At 36.4% G+C, this 20,883-nt stretch overlaps 1 protein-coding gene across 1 annotated transcript in view; it reads left to right on the top strand.

The window, feature by feature from the left end:
• Nucleotides 1-20,883, top strand: part of EBS1 (EMS-MUTAGENIZED BRI1 SUPPRESSOR 1) — a 189,500-nt gene that overhangs the window by 58,540 nt on the left and 110,077 nt on the right. Inside the window, exons 4-8 of the mRNA XM_089821668.1 lie at nt 6,422-6,593; nt 6,763-6,836; nt 6,945-7,041; nt 7,291-7,403; nt 7,574-7,689. Of these exons, the coding sequence (XP_089677794.1) occupies nt 6,422-6,593; nt 6,763-6,836; nt 6,945-7,041; nt 7,291-7,403; nt 7,574-7,689 (572 nt within the window). The remainder of the gene's footprint in view (nt 1-6,421; nt 6,594-6,762; nt 6,837-6,944; nt 7,042-7,290; nt 7,404-7,573; nt 7,690-20,883) is intronic.

Genomic DNA, 20,883 nt, shown 5'->3' with positions numbered 1-20,883 from the left:
TGTCAGAGCAGAAGTTTTTGTCAACAAAATAGGAAGTTAAAGAAACTCTGACCCGTATTGGCACTGTACTGGACTAGTTTACTCACACTGCAAATATCAGAGGCCTGTAGCAATAACTCTTTGTTGCGGAAATCATGCTACTATCTTCAAAATTGCTGTTAGAGGAATTAATGACTACCACACGGTACCCGATTTGGCCAATGAAATAATACTATGATTAAATTTGAATTGCCTCAACCCAACATTTATTACAATGAGACTACATTTATTCTACTTAAGAATTTAGGACTGGCCTCACTGATTAATAATTCACTCCCAGACCTGAAACATTTACGGCAAAGATATCACTTCAAGCAAGAAACATCTCCTCAACTTCCAGCCCATAATGGTTTATGGCATTACAAAACATTGGTTTGTCCAGAATATGCTTGCCAATAACAAACTTTTTTCACGGCAATGTTTAAAAGTTTCTTCACAATATGAGCTCACAGCGAGTGCAAGGAATCTCTTAATCGAACCTTATAAAATTTCTATCAAACTTTTGAAATGACGGGACCCAAACCACCGTCAGTTACAACGGGTGCTTTTGTTGTTGGGAGGATGCGAATCAGCGGCAGTAGCACAGACTACCATAAAGAATCGTCCTGGTGATGGGACAGATCATGTTACCTCTGAAAATTCCGTGTTATGATCTGACCTCGAATTAATCTGGAAGCAACTCATGTTTTCATGTCCCGACTGGCACTGAATCACAACCCCGACACAGTATTGATGGCAGCTTAAACGTCTGTTGACTCAAATGTGCCCAACTCGGTTGGAATATCCTTAACGCAACCTAGAATTGAATGTGAAGTCGGCGTCCAATGCAATCATTGCTGAAGTGAAGCCATTCACAACATAACTCGTACTGTATTTTTGACTCGTGATCACCCGGCTTGCCCTCACAACTAACCCGATGTGTTTATTGTCTCTTCTACCCGCGGCACCACACGAATCTTTCCCACTCACGTTCTTCCAATGACGCCTGTAGTAACTGATGTGTATGCTGTTATAAATCTAGCAACCCGTATGTGTAAACGTATGACCTCTCAGTTGCATTTTCCAGCAGTCTCTCACGTGGGTCTATAAAAAATGATAATGCCTAGGCGTGCCAAATAAATACACAGACTTACTTGAGTGTTATGCTAGGAACCAGACCCTCCAGACTTACAATGTTTCCATGCTTTGCTGATAACTCAACCAACCCGCCTGCTTTAACACCTTATGTCCGCTTACAGTATGGCCGATTGCGCCCCAGTTCTTTCCAGCTGGTCACGAATATCAGTAGGTCAAATATTGGAAAATGTCACCCATGTTAAATGCCTGTGTTTGTATTATAAACCGCAGCCCAAGTTTTAGATTTCAAGCGCTAACTAGAACCCACTCTTTCACATGTTGCAGGAAGCACTTGAAAAAGATAACTTACCACGTAGGAAATGATATTGTAGTTTTTCCTTAAGCCAATTTTGCAACTCGATAGGAGGTACCAGCTGTTAATAATTGCAAATCTAGACACCTACGACTAACTAAAAGTATTCAACTATATCTTTTGCACAGACCAACTGCACATACCTCACTGACTTCATTTTTCTTCTAAAACTGTGTCTTCATAACTTGCCTACTTTTCTGCCCAATACCACTGAATACTTGAAGAAGGAAGCTGGGGTATCGTTGAACTCCCTAGAACACTTCCAGACTTAGAGGGGTTTCGTCCTTCCAGTCTAAAACCAGTCACAATAAGCAACCAGAATTCAAGAACTTTCTTTTCATAAATTCTTCTGTATGTTGCGTGATTCCAAAGGATGGTAGGATTCTTGGCTCTGATACCACTGTAATATTCCTTTCGCGATATTTTCCCAATAACCCTTGATATAAATGTGCAATTCCCAAAAACGAATAGAAAACCAATACTTGATAAAATTTTCAGAACTTTAATAGATTTATAACCAGCAGATTTGAATACAAGAAAAAACTCAGAAAAGTTCGTTTATTTCCTCCAATATTCATAAAATGCATATACAAATCAAGAGTTAACTCAGATAACCATCAAATGCATTACTATATTTTACAACAGCAATACAATAACATGCAAATATCCAAATGATCCAATCTTACAAATAGTAAAAACAGTCAGATTGGCAAATGTAGATAAAACCTGTCAGAAGGCTAGGTTTGTGTTCAATCTCCAAAAGTTTCTTTAAGGGTTTGTGTCCTACAAGAAATAACTAGCAACTGTTTCCAGCTCCTAGATTAATATTTGTCTTCAATATTATAATCTTCATATATCCTCTCATGTGGAGCTTGTTGTACTTTTATTACTTTTCCCAATGAGATGCACGCTCATTCAAGCAATGTGGGATAAAGCAACTTTTTTGTCTTTTAGTCACTTAAGTGAACATAGTACCTTTTTAAAATAAAGTGAGAAGTTAAATGAACTTTAATAGTCACTTAGTCAATAAACCATATAGTCATCAGGCATTAAAATAACTAACCAAATGAACTCTGATGAGCATGTGCAATAGCTCGTTGGAAAGCTCTCGGTGAGATGCTTCCAACCCAGCACTGAGGTACCAAAAATACTGAGCTTTGATTGCTTACTAAAAATAGTAAGCATTTGGACAACCTGCCAAAACTGCTCTGATGGGTCTAGAACTGGAAATGTCTAGGCTAAATCTCGAACTGAACCCTGTAAAGAACCTTTTCGCCCCCGAAACCTAGGTTAAGTGAGCTGGCCACACATAATTATAATGTCCCAGAAAGAGGGGACATTACACAATCTCTCCAATTGTTGGTACAATTGCCACTGCTCATAGGGCAAATAGTGTCAACTTTGAAGATAATATAATAGTGACAAAATTATTCACCAACAAAACCCAAATCCTTGTAAATGAAATGCTGTTGGAGATTAAAGAAGTTTTGGGCATTGGTGGGTGCAATATTTGTATTCTACATGTTGGAGATTGTAGCTATGATAGAGATATTTATCTTTGGGTGTTAATAACGTTATGGTCACTTTTTGCTGAAAAGGACTTTTATGATAAATTTTAATAATAAACATAAAGACATGGGTCATACAAGAGGCGTTGAGGCATGAAACAGAAAGAGTTGTATTTGGAAATTCAAATAGTCATGTTTTGAGAAATTAAAGAGACCTTCGGTTGTAACGTGAAGAGTCTCTCTATTTGTGTTATATATATATATATATATATATATATATCACATCAAACAATAAGCATTATACACTTGAATGTTTCAGTATCAATAAAGTGATCTTTTGTTGTGTGATTGGGTTTTTCCCTTCATTCTAGAAGGGTTTTCTGAGGGTTTGTGTCTCTCCTTTATCTATTTTTGGCTATTCATTATTGTTGCTTATGATTGATTTCTGGGCTAAATTGATTTCACTTGTCTTATTTTTTAGTCTATGGATTGAATATAATTTGGCTTTATTTTTATTTGGGGCTTCCATTCGTTCATATTTCTATCGGCTAAGATATTTGTGATTGGAGTGGCAATATCTTCTTTAGTAGTACAATTTGCTTTCGTGGAAGGTGTATTGATGCTCATATGTAACCGACCATGTTGAGGTGTTATCAATGTTGAGTGCTAAGTTTTTATTGGTTGTGTTACTGAAGTGTTCTGGCTCTTCTGCTTGTTGTTGGCATTGCGTGTCTTCCTCTTTCCATGGATTCTTTTTTCGAGTGTGTTGTTTTTCTTGGCATTGATGCCATGACATCAGTTTGCTTCCTTGTGGCATCATTGGCATAGCTGCTGATGCCTCCATTGGACCATAACTTTGTTACCTTTGGTCATACTTTCCCTCCGTAATGTCAGTTAGTTAAATCCCTCTTGTCAAGTAGTGCAAGCTAGGAGTCGTGTGTGATATTTTGACATTTGAAATGGGAAAGAAAAATCACTTGAAGACATTTATTTTAATTTTTTTATAAATACCTTTGAGCAGAATTATTTCTGTCGTTAATGTCAATTTAATACTTTGACTTGCTGGTAACGTCAATCCATTTATAGGCTTCAAGAGTTCTCTTGAGGACATTGAATATCAAACTATGGTCTCTTCAGTGTTGAGTGTGTCTTGTTTTAGCATTGGGAGATAGACTGCAGGAGATACTTGGAATCTTGTTTTTCTTCATTGTCATGACTGAGTCAGATTTCCATTACACTACCAAACATACATGATACATGTCATTGCTCTAGCTCAGCAGGAGGATGTTCAAGAACAAGAGAGTCTGCAGCACGCTCACAGGAGAGTAAACAGATCAAGAATTGGATGATTTTATTTTTCATCACGCAAACTGCATGGGATTGTTTTAAGAATGTAGTGGAATTTTTTTGAAGGAGGAAATGAATCGTCTAGAGTTACCATGGCATAGGAAAGCTTCATGATGACAAGGGATGATGAAATTTCTGTGAGCATCAACAAGCTGGAAATTGTTGTACAGATTAGGCCTTATAGAAACAAATTATTGAGCTCCATTTTGTCCATCATGGAGTGACTTGGCTTCATTCACGTCATGCTTATGTTGTCACTGTCACTGTGATCAGAGTGCCTTGAGGAGGACCATAAATAATATGTTTTGGCTTCATACGTGATTAACTGGCATGTCATGCAGTCAATTGACATTATTTCTTGCCAGTTCATTTGTTGGAATTACTGGTTCTGTTATGAAGATGAGAAGTTCATACGGGCATTGAAAAAAGGTGGTGCATATTCATGAGGAAATGTGGCTAAAGATATATTGTTGGTTGCAGAGATAAGTATTGCATGAAATTGCAGAGATAAGTATTGTATGATTATTATTATTTAATTGAACTAGTATGCAATTTGTTTTGGTCTCTCCAATAGGATGACCTTATGAGTTACTTTAGCTCTTTTGGTTGCAGAGGATACAACAAGAAGAAATGAGGATATTGTATTGATGATTCATATTTGATTTAGAGGGAGATGTTCAGCCTTAGAGGGAGGTTACATCACTATCATTTTTGTTGATCAAAGCCATCCTTGCTAAGAGGGAGCCTTTATTGAGAGGGTATTTCAGTCATTGTATTATGTGTTATTGAACGAGTTTCCCTATTTGTGATAAGCTATTGATATTGTAGGATATTGAGACTCTTGATGGAAATTAGTCTCAATTGTGATTTTCCTTCTTGTTAATTATGGATTCTTATTTATGTGAAATAAATTAAAGTTCTAAGGTCAACTTGATAACACTTTGACCTATGAGAGATTCATATTGAGGATCATGTAGAGAGAGTCCATGATGTCATCACGTTGAGAGATTCCGTGATGGGAGTTGGAAGTCATGTTGAGAGATTCCATGCTTGTATCATGTTGAGAGAATCTATGATAAAATGCTGGTTGTAAACCTTACTAACTTGTCATGTTGAGAGATTCCATGATAACATCATGTTGAGCGAGTCCGTGATGAAATGTGATTGTGATTTTGCAGGTTTGTCATATAGAGAGATTCCATGACAGCATCACATTGAGCGAGTTGGTGATGAAAGCTGGTTGTGTTTCTTGTAGGGTTTTCATGTCGAGTGATTCCATGAATTTTGTAGGATCTATGTATTAGATTTTATAATTGACATTTTGGTTGCAGCCTTGTGTGATTGTTTAGCTAAATATCTCTCTCTCTCGCTAAGAGGGAGTGTTGGAGATTGTAGCTGCAATAGAGATCTTTATTTTTGGGTGTTAATACCGTTATGGTCACCTTCAGCTGACAAATACATGCACTGACGCATGAAACATGAAGAGTTGTATTTGGAAATTCAAAGAATCATGTTCTGGGAAATTAAAGAGACCTTTGCTTGTAATGTTGTGGACTTTCATCATTATTTTTATGCTTATAGGTTGTCCATGAGTGGGGGTGCATGGTTTTTTACAGGTGGTTTTATGTCTCTTGTTTTGAGAGACCATATAGGTACTTCATCCCTTGACTTCTATAAACTGGAACCATTGGTTGCTAGATGTTATGTTGTTTTAGAGGCATTCATATGGTGCTGTGATGCCATCGGAGAACAGAGAGTTAGTGTGTTGACATACATCCTTTTGGAAATTAATAACATACTTGTCCTCTTTCTTGTGTGGAGTTTTTTCCTGAAAGGGATCTCCCCATACATTCAGTGGGGCCTCTGGTTTGCTGTTTTTCTTTCTATCTTTCTATTGCTGATTCGTGCAATCAATTTGTAATCATGTTTGGTAATCTTTGATGAGTAAACAATTTTCAAACTTACATAAACTTAAGTAATACTGTATTGCAGTAGTTGCATCATGTTTTCAACATTCGTCACTATTTATAGCTGATTTAGAAAATTCTATTGAACTGCCTTTTTTTGACCTCTAGTGTTTCTGTCGTCTCCACTGCAGGGTGAAGTGCAATATATTGTTCGACCTGTGATGCCTTCTGGATGCGAATCAAAAGCTGAGTACTGCTCTGCTGTAGGAACAGGGAACACATTGAATCTAGGTGGCTATGGTGTCGAACTTGCTTTGAAAAACATGGAATACAAAGCAATTGATGATAGCGAAGTGAAGAAAGGTCTAGATATGATTTATTAGTCTATAAACTACACAAGCATAGTATCTGGATATTAATGTTAGATAAAGTTGCACATGTATTAAAATTTTAGCTTTGTGGAGGATTATGTGATATTTTGACAATATTATCCTGGTAAAAATCATTGCTAATATACATTGTTGTCAAACAGGAGTAATCTTGGAAGATCCAAGAACAGAAGAACTCAACCAAGAAGTTAGAGGATTTATATTTTCCAAGCTTTTGGTGTGTATGCTGTGGGTTTATATGATATGGTCACTGTACAGTTTTATTGTATGTGATCTTAAATTACAAATCCTACATGCATAATTGATGTCACTTGACATTTTCCAGGAACGCAAACCTGAATCAGCAGCAGATGTGATGGCCTTTCGTGATTATCTACTCTCATCTACAGTGTCAGATACCCTTGAAGTATGGGAACTGAAAGGTAACAATCTTATATGAATTACAAATTACAATACTGTTTATTCAGAATAATCTTTGAGGCATCAGGTACATTAGAATCATTTGATAGTTGGGTCATCACTGTTTATTTGTTGATTTTCCCCCTCCTCTTCTATTATGGGAAAATTTTGCACCCTTCCAATTATCTTTGGTAGCTGAAAATTGACCTATAATGTTTCTTCAGGGTATTGATATAATATCTCTACTTTTATGTGTATTTTCATTTTTGCAGATCTAGGATATCAATCAGCACAGAGAATCGTTCAGGCTTCAGATCCATTACATACCATGCAAGAAATCAACCAAAACTTTCCAAATCTTGTTTCTTCTTTGTCACGCATGAAGGTGTGCTTTGACAGTGCACCATATAGTGTAGTTGGAGTCCTTTTGAAAGAATGCTATCTTGTTCCAAATGTTTTAACTTTTGAGAATTATCTTATATTTTGTGATGGTTTTTAAAGGAAATATATTGTAAGAGAGTTTTAAGAAAATAAATGTTTTTTTATGGCATCCAGCTTAGTCAATCTATCAAAGATGAAATCACTGCAAATCAGCGGATGGTGCCTCCAGGAAAAAGTTTGATGGCAATAAATGGAGCATTGATAAGCACAGATAATATTGATCTTTTCTCGTAATGTTCATAGCTTACTTTGTTATTTTGAGATTTTCTTAAAGATTCTAAACACACATGATATTATATTTCTTTTTGAACATATTCTGGAGGAAGGAGCAATAGCTTTACTGTCATATGCAGCACCGATGCTAGTTGAAAAATGGTTCTATGATGTAGAGTTTAAATTAACATTATGGTTCTTGACTTGACATTGAGAATTTTATTGATGTATGGCCACATAATTAAGCATTGGGACAGTGAGCATTCTATAATTGTCAGAAAACATATATAAAGGAAGCCTATCCAAATATTTAGAATACATATGGACTTACCAATGAACATACTTTCGTATAAAACACATTAGTGGAGAAAACTTATAATTATGCAGAATAGGAATGGAAAATTTTATTGTAATTTTATTATACATACTCCTAGGTCTAGATAATAATTGACTATGATAAATAATCCTTATCTAGATGCATTAGAAACTGAATAGTTGTTTTGATAATGATCCAAATAGTCATTTTTTGTTGTTAAATATATACTTCGCATTGCATTTCCTAATAAGAATCGGGTTCAGTTTTTCATTTCGAACGTACTCTGGTCTATTTCCCACTTGACACTGGAATAAGAGTGCAAGGGAAAATAATAAATATCCATACAAAGCAAATAAATTTGCGGTAAAACTTATTGGCTTGTTTTTTTTTTCCCATATTACAAACTCTTCATTCATAGTTAGTGTGAATTTCCATTCAAGACAAATGAATTAGTGGAAAATTTCTTTTGTAAATATTGAATCCATCAATCATATCTGAACCCCTCAATTTAGTTTGCATTTTGTACCTTCCTTGCATATGTCTAAAAGATCTGTCAAATATACTGTCACGTTTTTGCCTTGAAGAGTTATACCTTCACCATCAGTTTTTCAAGTTCACCCTTGCGCATGCTGACACGTGTGAGAAAAAAAATGTTTGACCTTCATCTTTTATTATAAACAATTACAAGTCAGCTGTTGGAGTACGTGCATTGGTGAAGACATTTTCAGACATTGACTTGCAGATTATTCAGCAAGCCCAAACATATGAATCCACAAAAAGCCAGCAAATATCAACAACTTAAAAAATATGTAAATTAAAAAAGAAGTTGCTTTTTTCTTTGCAAGATTCAACTTCAAATTGTATTAAATCAGTAGAAAAAACTACAACGAAGTGTTTTCTACTAGGCATGATTCTTGAATACTTGTGGAATACACAATTGCATCATCCCTAGATGTGATAGATGGTTTGGTTGCAGGTGATTCCTACGAGCTTTAAGGTTCACTATGAATTCTAGTAGTTTGTGCCTTGGCTCTATCTAATTTCTTTACCTTTAGTGATAATACAAGAAAAATGGTTTCTTCTTGTGTTTTTTCTTAGATGTTTTAAATTTTTTTATTGCTAGATGAGCATATTTATGACGACAAATGACCTAAATTAGGTCAATGGGATGAAAAAATACATTAGTTTATAGTTGAAAGTTTTAGAAATAGAATTTCCTAGGAAAGGAAAATAAAAGGAACCAAAGAAATTCAAACAAAATATAGTAGTGCAACACCAATGCAAGTGATTAAAAAACTAATACAAATAGCCATGTGGGGTGAAACAATCTACAAACGGTAAGAGATAATAAAAAAAGGAAGGATATGACAAATTTTTTAATCAAATATCTCTATCGAGGCCTTGAAAGGAGGGCTTGCTAGTGCCATTGTTAGTTGCCACAAAGGGATTGGTACACTAATTGATAATGCTCGTGGGGGAGTGCAAAATGCTTGTGGGGGCAAGCATGGTGGTTCAACAAGGAATTGAACTACTGCCTTTGAAGCTTTCATAACATCCAGGCCAACGTAAGACTTATAATGTTGCACAAACATGTAATATGTGTTCCTTTGGCCTAGGGTGATTAGGAAGTAGTATATTCATGACATTTTAAAGTAATTTGTAACTTGTAAGCCCATTTAATTAGTAGTGGTATATTGGGAAGACATTGTGTCATAGGTCTCTTAATCTCCATGTGCAAAGTAGTGCTATCTAAAGGTCAATTGGCTCGACTAGTCTATTTGAGCTAGAAGAAAGAGGTGATCAACATAGGGGCTATTGGGCTTATCGTGAATGGCGATTGTCCCTTGAAATGAAACGACCATGTACAATTGGCCTAAATATTTGAAGAAAGTAGATAGACCTCAAATCTAATAATGAATTGTGCATCTAAAAGTGATTTTTTTTTCTCACTATACCTCTTGGAAGGAGTAAAGACGGTAGATCCAGTCTTGGTAGTTAATATGATAATCACTCTCAACTTGTAGCTAGTGAAGGAAAACCCATATTTGGCTAAAGGAAGACCTCAACCTTTGGGGAAAATGGCATCGGAGAGTGAGAATGATGAGTGATATCATCCACAAGTTTTAGGAGATGTTGTGTAAAAGAAAGGCTTTGGGTTGAGTGGTTTAGGGAGAGAGTTCCAAATTACATGGATGTATTGTCTTTGGATATCCTCTTTGGTAATAGTAGCGATGGCCTATTTTGAGGTAGGGTGTCCACGAGGAGTGTTCAAGGAATGCTTGAAACGTCTCAAGTCTATCAATAGAGAGTCAGATTGATATGAAGCAAGCTAGTCTATTAAAACTAACAAGGTTGCATGACGTAGGGTCAAGAAACAAATTCCTCTTAGAAGAATAGAGAGCATAGTATGGGTCTCAGTAATTTTGAAGATAATCTAAAGGTGCAAAGGTTGAATGGAAAATTGGGCTTGGATAATTCATTAAAGAATAGCTTGTTTGTAATGGATCATGTGTTGCAGGATGTGAATTTGGACCCTTTGAATACGAGCCTAATCGGTGGACCCTAAATTAGGGCCAAAATGCTAGACACTTAAAAAATTGGAGGTTTTGAAGATTGTATCTAAAAATTGTCTTTGAAAGGGTATCTTCGAATTGGATTTAGAAAGACTAATGCTGCAAGTAAGGAGAGAGGGATAATCCTTGCAAATGTCTGAACAAGATGTAGGTTTCATGTTAAAGGATTGGTTATAAATGATATTCCCAAGCAAGTGCATGTTGGTTAGATCTCCAAACATTCCACATTAAAGAAGAATTGGAATCTGGAAAAAGAGCATTTTAGATATGATGAAAATTGTGAAAGAAGTTGGTGAAACTCATAGATCCTAGCTAGACCATCGAGATTTCACTATAGGCCATTGAGAAAATAGAGAGAACATCATTGAGAAAAAGTAGCATGACTAGAACAAACCTACGCAGGAGATAGCCATCATCAATGTTGGTATGCTATTGAATGATTAGCCCCTTGACAAAATATAGAAGATAACATTATTGACAAAAAGTATATATCAATCCCCTTGACTAGAATATTTGGAATGCTAATACTACTTATTTTTGGGAAAGCAAATGTTTTGGAACTATTCCAAAGGAAAACTGTTTTGTACTTACAATGGATTGTGGAAATCTGATTAATTTAATTGATATGCTTCATGGGAGGGAACTTTGATTTAAATCTAAACAGCTAGAAGTGCTTAGAATCAAGCTCATTTGTCTCTGGCCCTCTTCTTCATCCTGATGATGGATCATTGTGTGTGATCCGAAATGCTGATGATAAAAAATTCTGCACACAATCGAACTCCAGAAAACTGTTTTGCACCTATAATGCATTGTTGAAATCTAATTAATTTAATTTATAGCCTTCATGGGAGGGGACTTTGTTTTAAATCTAAACAGCTAGAAGTGCTGAGAATCAAGCTCATTTTTCTCTAGCACCCTATTTCATCCTGATGATGGATCACTGTGTCTGATCGGAAACATTGATGATAAAAAAAATCTGCACACAATCAAACTGCAGAGAACTGTTATGTACTTATAATGGATTGATACCTTTCCTGGAAAGGAACTTCGTTTTGAATCTAAAACAGCTAGAAGTGCTGAGAATCAAGCTCATTTCTCTCTAGCATCCTCCATCCTGATGATGGATCACGTGTGTGATCTGAAACATTGTCATAGAAAAAATATGCACACAATCAAACTCCAGAAACTGTTTTGCACTTATAATGGATTGGGGAAATCTGATTAATTTAATTGATACCCTTCATGGGAGGGAGCTTTGTTTGAAATCTAAACAGCTAGAAGTGCTGAGAGTCAAGCTCATTTCTCTCTATCACTCTCCTTCATCTTGATGATGGATCAGTGTGTGTCAACCAAAACGTTGATGATAAAAAATATATGTACAAAATCAAACTCTAGAAAATTGTTTTGCACTTATAATGGATTGTGGAAATCTGATAAAATTAATTGATACCCTTCATGGGAGGGAACTTTGTTTTAAATCTAAATAGCTAGAAGTGCTGAGAATCAAGCTCATTTCTCTTTAGCACTCTCCTTCACTTGATTATGGATCACTGCGTGCGATCCAAAATGTTGATGATAAAAAAAATATGCATACAATCAAACTCTAGAAAACTATTTTGCACTTATAATGGATTGTGGAAATTTGATTAATTTAATTGATACCCTTTATGAGAAGGAATTTTGTTCTGAATCTAAACAACTAGAAGTGCTGAGAATCAAGCTTATTTCTCTCTAGAACTCTCCTTCATCCTGACAATGGATCACTGTGTGTGATCTGAAACGTTGGTGATAAAAAAATATGCACACAATCAAACTCCAAAAATATGTTTTGCACTTATAAAGGATTGTGGAAATCTGATTAATTTAATTGATACCCTTCATGGGAGGGAACTTTGTTTTAAATGTAAACAGATAAAAGTGTTGATAATAAAGCTCATTTCTCTGTAGCACTCTCCTTCATCCTGACGATGGATCATTGTGTGTGATCCAAAACGTTGATGATAAAAAAAATGAACACAAACTCCAGAAAACTGTTTTGCACTTATGGATTGTGGAAATGTAATTAATTATATTGGTTTGCTCTGCTCGATCAAGAGTGCTGAACTACCAGTAACAATCAAAGCATCAACATATTTGACAAGTAGAAGAATATCGACACCAGTAGTTTTGACATGCAAATTGGAATTAGAAGTACTCTAAAAACCCTGATCACCAAGGTAGTTATCAATCTTTACGTAGCAAGCCCCAGGAGTCTGCTAAGGCCATAGAGTGCTTTCACCAGCTTGCATACTTGGTGTTCTTTATCAGCAACCTTAAATCCAAGAGGCTGCATCATATGGACTTCTTCCTATAATTCACCATTGAGGATTGCACTCTTGATGTCCATTTCATGGACTTTCCAACCAAACTGAGGTGACATGGCAAGGATGAACCATATTGTTCTCATTTTTGTTGTAGGAGAAAGGATCTCCTCATAGTCGATTCCTTTTTTCTATGAAAACCCTCTAGCATCTTGTTGAACCTTGTACTTATCAAGGGATCTATTAGCCTTGTACTTAACTTTATATACCCACTTGCAACCAATGTGCTTCTTCCCATGTGGAAGACCAAATAGGACCCCAATGTTATCTTTTAGAAAACTATAGGGTTCATATTCTGTAGCTTGTTTCCTTTATGTATACCTATAGCCTTTGAGTAATATAGAGACACCTAGACACTGTGAAAATTGGCCATAAGTGCAAAATTAACTATATTGTGTTGTGTACTCTTGTTTCTAGATAATCCACCCTTGATGAGCTCGTCATCATGGAGATCACCTATGGTCTTGGCTCACGAAATAGGCTAGAGAGTAAAAGTACCAGCAGCTGATTCTTGAATAGTTCGAACATGCTCAATAGGATGTAGATCAACATCTTCCCAAGGAAAGTTGGGTTGAGCAATATCATGCTTGGGAGACAACACAATTTTAGAGTTGAGTCATATGAGATCCTCCCATCAGATTGACCCAATGGAAGACTAACACCCAAATCCTTATCTACAAAGGTTTATCCTCAAAACTCAAAATAGGAGAAGATAGTTAAAAAGGCCCTTGTTCTTTGTCAAAGGCAACATCCTAGGTGAATATGAGACGGTTAGTGTCTACATCGATCAATTAATCAATATGCTTTGTGATTTTGATTGTATCGTCTGGGCATGAGCTTTTGGCTCTTGGAATCTAGTTTTGTTTGCTTGATATTGGGAATCCAAACATATGTTGTAAGTGATTTTAGGCATCTTACGAAACCAGGCTTACACTTGAGTCTTCTTCTTAATAGCTTGTATGGGAGACCTATGTAGAAGAGAGACAACATGGTAGACTTTTTTTGCACAAAATTACTTTGGAACACTTCTATGTTCAACATAGAATGAACAATCTTAGTGATTGTGAACTTTTATTGCTTAACCAAATCGTTTTGCTAAGGGGTTGTAAGCTGATGCTTGATGCCATGATTTGCACAGAAGGTGGAGAAATTAGTAGAACAAAATTCTCCCTCCCAATATTTGACCTAAGAGTTATCATTTGATGATCGAACTCTTTTTCTACTAGAGTCTTTAACTTCTGAAACATGCTAAACCCCTTTGATTTTTGATTAAGAAAATTCATCCACATTTTTCTACTAAAACCACCAATTAATAGAATATACGTGAACTTAGTAACTAAAGGAGTATTCATTGGTAATTGAAGGAGTACTTATTGGTTCACACACATCAACATGAACCAATTGTAATACCGTGGAAGTTGCTTTCCAGGTGTTGTAGTTGCAGCTATTAAACAAATGACTTTTCTCCAATTGTATGTTGGTCAAAGAATCCATCTTTCACTCTTTTCGAGGCAAAAAAAAGAGGTAAACAAAGGAGGCTTAAATTCTAATTGCATGAAAACTTGAGGCATGGATCACAATGCATAGAAAACAGAGCTAGGTTGCAAAACATATTTCAAGACAAATTTGTCTACTAGTACAACTCCCAATGCAAGAAAAATAAGTCTCAACCATAATTACAAAGACCTAGAATCCCTAGGTCGTGCTAGAAAAATCCAAAATTTCGAATACAAGGAGAACAAGAATAAAAACCCAACGCTACAGATGAGTGGAGTTTAGAAAAATGTACAAAAACAATCGAAACTAGATGAAACAAATAAAATAAAAAAATAGTACATTTTTCTTCAAAATCGACTCAAAGAAACTTAGGTTGTCACTGAAATACTAGACGATGACTTAAAAAACAAGATAACAGAGGTTTCTATGTGCAGAAGTCAATCCCATCAACCAAAAAAAAGATGGTCACACCCAAACACAAAAATTCTAGGAACAAATGACGTGAGCTGAATATGAACATGGTTGTCAGGTTTGAGAAAAGAAACACTTGAACAACATGAGCAACGAACCTTTTAACAAAACAACACCTTCAAATAGACTCATGATGCCTTTAAATGCATGGTTTTTTTTTTTTTTAAATTGACCCTATAACACACATGGAAACGAATCATCTACGTGGACTTTTTAAGAATATGAAGCCACAATAGCACAAAATTTCTCACAGAACGAACAAAGGCATACACTAAGGATAATTAAATTTTTGTTTTGAGGATTTTTACGATTATAAGAATTTTCAGAATAATCATCTGCTAGTTTGACACAATGTTACAATGGTAATTGCTTCATATTATTGAAAGAATATAATGCACATATATAGATGATTACATTGATGTTGTTTCTTAAAGAAACAATTAAACACTAAAGACTAAATTAGAAACATAGCTAATTTATCTCAAAATACATTATTTACCATTAAATTATAATATTCACATAATATTTTAGTAATGGGGAGGTTGGTATGAATGATTGGTTGATGTTGGCGAACCTTAGCTACGATGGTGAACATTAAGGTGGTGTGGTGATTAAGTGGGAGCCATTGGGATATAAGGAAATCATATACAAGGAATGAAGATTTTTGAGTGAAAACATACTCCATTATGCTTGCACCCTTCCCATAGGGAATGTATGTGAACTTTAGTCTAGAATTGGGAAAACAAGGGAGCTCATCAAGAATACTAGGGTTCAAATGTTTCAGCAATAAAAGATGCCTTCTATAGGTTATGATTGCAATAATTTTTATAGATACTCTTTGTAAAAAATAATGTTATTGCTAATTTTGGAGTACTAAGATTGTTAAATGTGGTATTGCAAATTATGGAAAACCTTGCAAAGTTGTTGAGAATTAAGCTTTACCAATTAGAATATCATGTTTTTGAGCTCCTCCAAACCATTACCAATAAGCCCTGATTATGTAGCATCCTGATTGATTTCTACTAGTGCATTACATCCCATTATGATATGGAATGTAGGTGTGGTCAGTGGGATGCAAGACACCATGTACAACCATAAACTTTTGTTCCTTCATTCTCTTCCTTCTAGTATGAAGCTATAAGTTGACTAGTTCCTCTGACTAGTAGATCTAGAAACCTATGATAACAAAGGAATAGCTAGAGGAGTTAAAGAAGTAGGCTCATAAATAGTCCACAAAATTGGGCCATGTTGTGTCATAGTTTTAGTTGCAAATTTCGTTCACTAAGTACAAATTATGCTGCCCTCTATGGAATCAGACTTCTTCTAGATAACCCTTATGAGGTCTGCCTTCAATCCAGTATTCAATATAGGTGCAATTTGACTAGGCCTTTGTATGTACCTCTTTAGGTTCAATGCATTGGTAGCCATGCTGATGGAGATTGAGCTTATCCCATCTATGATGAATGATTGTTTGGAAATTTTTACTGTAGAATTGCAATGTGGGGTTCTATTGCGCTACTACTTTCATTTGTTCAAGCATAGTCTCTTGTTGTAAACAAAATATTTCTTCACCGCCCTAGAAAAAAACATATCTCTTTATCACATCCTTCACCCTCTTCCCTTGCTTTGTCTTGGATTCAAATGACTAATTCTATTGTGTTATCATAGCTATTGGGTGCAACTCCTCTTGTAACTCAAGCATCCTCTCTAAGAGAACGAAATACGATGCATATTTGGTTTGTACATGTTTCAAGAATGTCTTCCCAAAGAAGATCCTAAAGAACACATTTGCAATGTGATTGTTGAATATAAACATTTGCATCTCTAGCATCATTAGCAATTGTTTTGATTTAATTGATTTTTCCCACGACCTTGAGTGCATTATAGATGGCATACTCCTAACACGGAGTCCACGAAATGTGTTTATAAGCTGCCTCAATTAACTTTTATATAGCATTATGCACATGGGTTGTATTTGTCATTACTTGGATCATATTTTGTGGCCCAATCTGATATGACATATCAAATGTTCTGAAACTCAAAATCAACATCCTTGCAATGCCTTGAACAATCAACTATTTTTTAGGCAAATAAGAATTTTGAATAAATGTAATTATGACATTGATGAGTGTATGATGCGTAATGGCCGCTTGCCCAACCATGACTATACTGCATTCACTTGTGACCCAAGATTCCTTCATTTTTCAATTAAAACAATAATCTTAGTATAGTTCTTATCTAAAATTGTAGTGCCTACTTTAGTTTCTATTGGTGGCATATATGATGGTCAAACCCTTGCTATCTTTGCCACAATCTTCTTATAGTAAGGAGAATGAGCTACTTGGAACGAAATGCCACTAGTAAAGAAGAATTTGCTAATGGCACCATCTACCTCATTCTTCGATTGTACAATGAATAAGTTTGGTAGTGGATTTGAAGCATTGCTTGTCATTGTATGTTTTCACTTAAGCTCTATTACCTCTTATCTACCAACAAACAATAGAGTGCACAATGTTTTTCATGTGTTACGCCTCAAGAAGGTGTTAGGACAACACATGTTGCTCTCTTTTGCATTACCACCCTTGTATGATGAGGGTTGTTGGTGTTAGTACCTGGGGCAATTCTTGATTCTAGAGAGATACATCTTTGGAGATGAGTCACCAAAGAATATCTTGTGAAACAAACGCACTTGTCGGTGGAGGATGCTTCTTGAGATTCAAAAGATATTTTACATCCATTTTTGTAATTGCTTGAGGACAAGAAATCTTAGGAAGGGTGGATTGTTAGGCCTCCTTTCTAGTTAGTATGATTTGTTTAGGGATTAGGTGTAATAACCCAACTGGCTCACACTGCTGTAATGTTTGATAAGACTGTTTTTGTTTTGAAATGTCTTGCAATCTTGTGTTTTTTCAGAATATATGAATGTTTTGGTGTATATCAAATACTAGAATTCTCAGAACTAATAATGCGAAATATCAAATTCTAAACAATCTTGCAATTAATGACTTGCAAATTTATTGTTTCACAAATTGAAAATAACAATTGAATATAAGGGGAAGCTGAAATGTTTGATATAATTCCAATTTGCAGCAGACTGAAGATGTTCCACCTTGAGCTTTAAATGACACCAATTACAGCCTGTATAAGAAAAGCCCACATCCTTTAGTAGTCACCAACAATGCCAACAATGGCTCCAATACTGCAGCCCTTTAAATTCCTAGATAATGGCATTAAAACCAGACTTCCGATCAGTTTCTAGATGCCCAGATTTGTGATTGCAGCAGCTTGGGAAAGCGCCAATAATGACGTCTGAAAGCTCGAATTTCCTTCACAAATTCAGCCAGCTAAACCCTCTCCTTAGAAACAGTAGCAACGATCAAGAGGAATGACAAATAGCACAATTTGCCAACCAATCTCGGAATAATTCTCAGAATTGAATCTACAATACTTCAATTGTAGATCCCGAACCCTTATATTTCAGCAAAGGCACAAAAATCAGAACTTCAGAAGTGTCACAAAGACAACAAAGAAAGATAAGATAATCAAATAATTGGATGCTTTACTCATCAAATGGGCTCATATTTATAATCCCCAAATGGCACAAAGTTTCCCAAATGAACTTTACTTAAGAAGCTTCCCACACACTACATTAAAACAGAATAAAGTGCCATTATAAACTAATTTATTAATTGCTTTTGGCTCTGAAGATGACCTTTTCCATCATAACTTCAAATTCTAACATGTAAGGCCACTGTTTCTTGTTCCCATGATTTAAAACTTTTCGTCCCGGTTCCAACGAGCTATGATACTGAGGTGACCAACCAACAACACTATCAAAAATAGCAACCTCATCGTATTTATATGAATAATAATAATAATTCACCCGTCTTGCAAAAACAACTGAAGAGGCATCAGAATCAAAAAATGGACAACACCAAAGTGATCTTGATGATGAAAGATGATGAATGAACTTGACGGGGTTACTTACAATAAATAGATGCTCCCTCCAAGATTCTTGGAGCTCAAACCAGAAGCTCGAAATAAAAACTGAGAGCATCCTCCAAACTCTCTAACACAACTGAGCTCATCGGAACCAACAGATTGACTTACTATAAATAGTAAGTCCCTCAAACGGAGCCAAAACATACTATAGGCTGCTGGAAAACCTATAACCACACAATTGAGACCCTCAAAACCTACTGTCAACGCATGAGGGTCACGATGGTGAAGTAACCTGGAACTTGCTAAAAATGGGGACATTATTGTCCTCCCTCCCTAAGATTGCTTGTCCCCAAGCAATCCCAGAGCAAAATAAACATCACAATCCCCCTAGATCCCAAAGGTAGAACTACATACTATCCCTGTTGTGTAGAAGAAACTCTTGTAGCATCATCACCCAAATAATTGATATGAATGACAAAATTATCTGGAAACTTACTATAGATGCTGATGGTGATGACAACTCATTGGAACTCAATCTAATTGAAATACCAACTTTGTCCACACTTGAGTCCCATCAAACTGATACTCACACCCAACTGCATTGTGATGGTAACAACCATAGGTAACTAAAACACTACTACCAACTCCAACCTTTGCCAAATTGTCCCAAGTGTGCAGATATTGCAAGGGGTCTAACTTGCAGCTGTCAATCCCATCTGCAAAAGATGGTGCTAACCCACCTCGTAATAGATGGTATGGGACAAGCAATCGCGGAGAAAAATGAACATCATAATCCCCTTGGATCCCAAAGGTAGAACTGCAAACTATCCTTGCTGTGTAGAAGAAACTCTTGTAGCATCACCCAAATAATTGATATGAATGACAAAATCATTTGGAAACTGACTGTAGACGTTGATGGTGATGACAACGCATTGGAACTCAATCCAACTGAAATACCAACTCTGTCCACACTTGAGTCCCCATCAAATTGATACTCACACCCAACTGCATTGTGGAGATGGTAACAACCATAGGTAACTAAAATACTACCACCAACTCCAACCTTTACCAAACTGTCTAGGGTGTGTAGATACTGCAAGGGGTCTAACTTGCAGTTGTCAATCCCATTTGCAAAAGATGGTGCTAACCCATCCTTTAATGGATGGTATGAAACTGGAGCCAACCCACACCGATGTGAAGCCAAGTCCTCTACCTATGGGTCAAAAGAAAAATGATGAGCACTCCTCATAGTGTAGTGCCGATAAAAACTCCCAATCTCTGTCAAAGGCTCATCATCATCGAACTGGGAATCAGAAGATGACTCCAATCTCTGACTTTGAACTATTGGTCGGGCAGGATCTTGGGCAACCCTCTCAGCAAACCCAACCTCAAAATCCCTTTGGGGAAGCATAACAGACAGAGAATCTACAATCTGTCCCACCAACCTCTGAAAAGCATGAGAGCCTCAGATGGGAGTACCCTCAAACACTCTGTAAGAATCCTCCCTCACATCCAAACTCTCCAAAAGATACTCCATGAAGGACTCTGTGCAGTAGAAGTTATATATGGAAGCATCCACCTGCTCCCCTGCGACCCATAGCTGATCCCTTTGAAAATGTGACACTTCCAACTGTCCAATGCTATCAGTTGTATGGGATGAAGAAATAGATTCGCTTCTAGCAGAAGGAAGCAAATCAGCATGAGAGCCCAACTCCCCTGATACTCTCATCTCATTTGTATCTACTGCACCCATATCCTGGATGGATGTGTCGGCCACATCATCACACGTCCATCATCCCCAACTGTACAAGCAAACTCACCACCAACCACAATATGCAGCTGAACCGAATGTGGGGCTAGTGTGGTCCGAACATGCTCCAACTCCATGGTCACCTCATCCAATCGTGACTGTGACGTTTGAAGGCCCACTGAGTACATTGAAGAGAGTCCATAGTCACCTCAAGCTCTTGGGTGAGTTCCAACACCTCCTCCTCTTTCTCTAACAATGTCTCATGACAAGTGCTACCCCACTCCAGAAGGTAATCCTGATCA

This window comes from Cupressus sempervirens, chromosome 3 (assembly GCF_028749045.1).
Source record: "Cupressus sempervirens isolate cs-2001-9-10 chromosome 3, ASM2874904v1, whole genome shotgun sequence".
Lineage (NCBI taxonomy): Eukaryota > Viridiplantae > Streptophyta > Pinopsida > Cupressales > Cupressaceae > Cupressus > Cupressus sempervirens.
The sequence above is the reverse complement of the archived record's forward strand: the minus strand, read 5'-3'. Positions and strand labels throughout refer to the sequence as shown.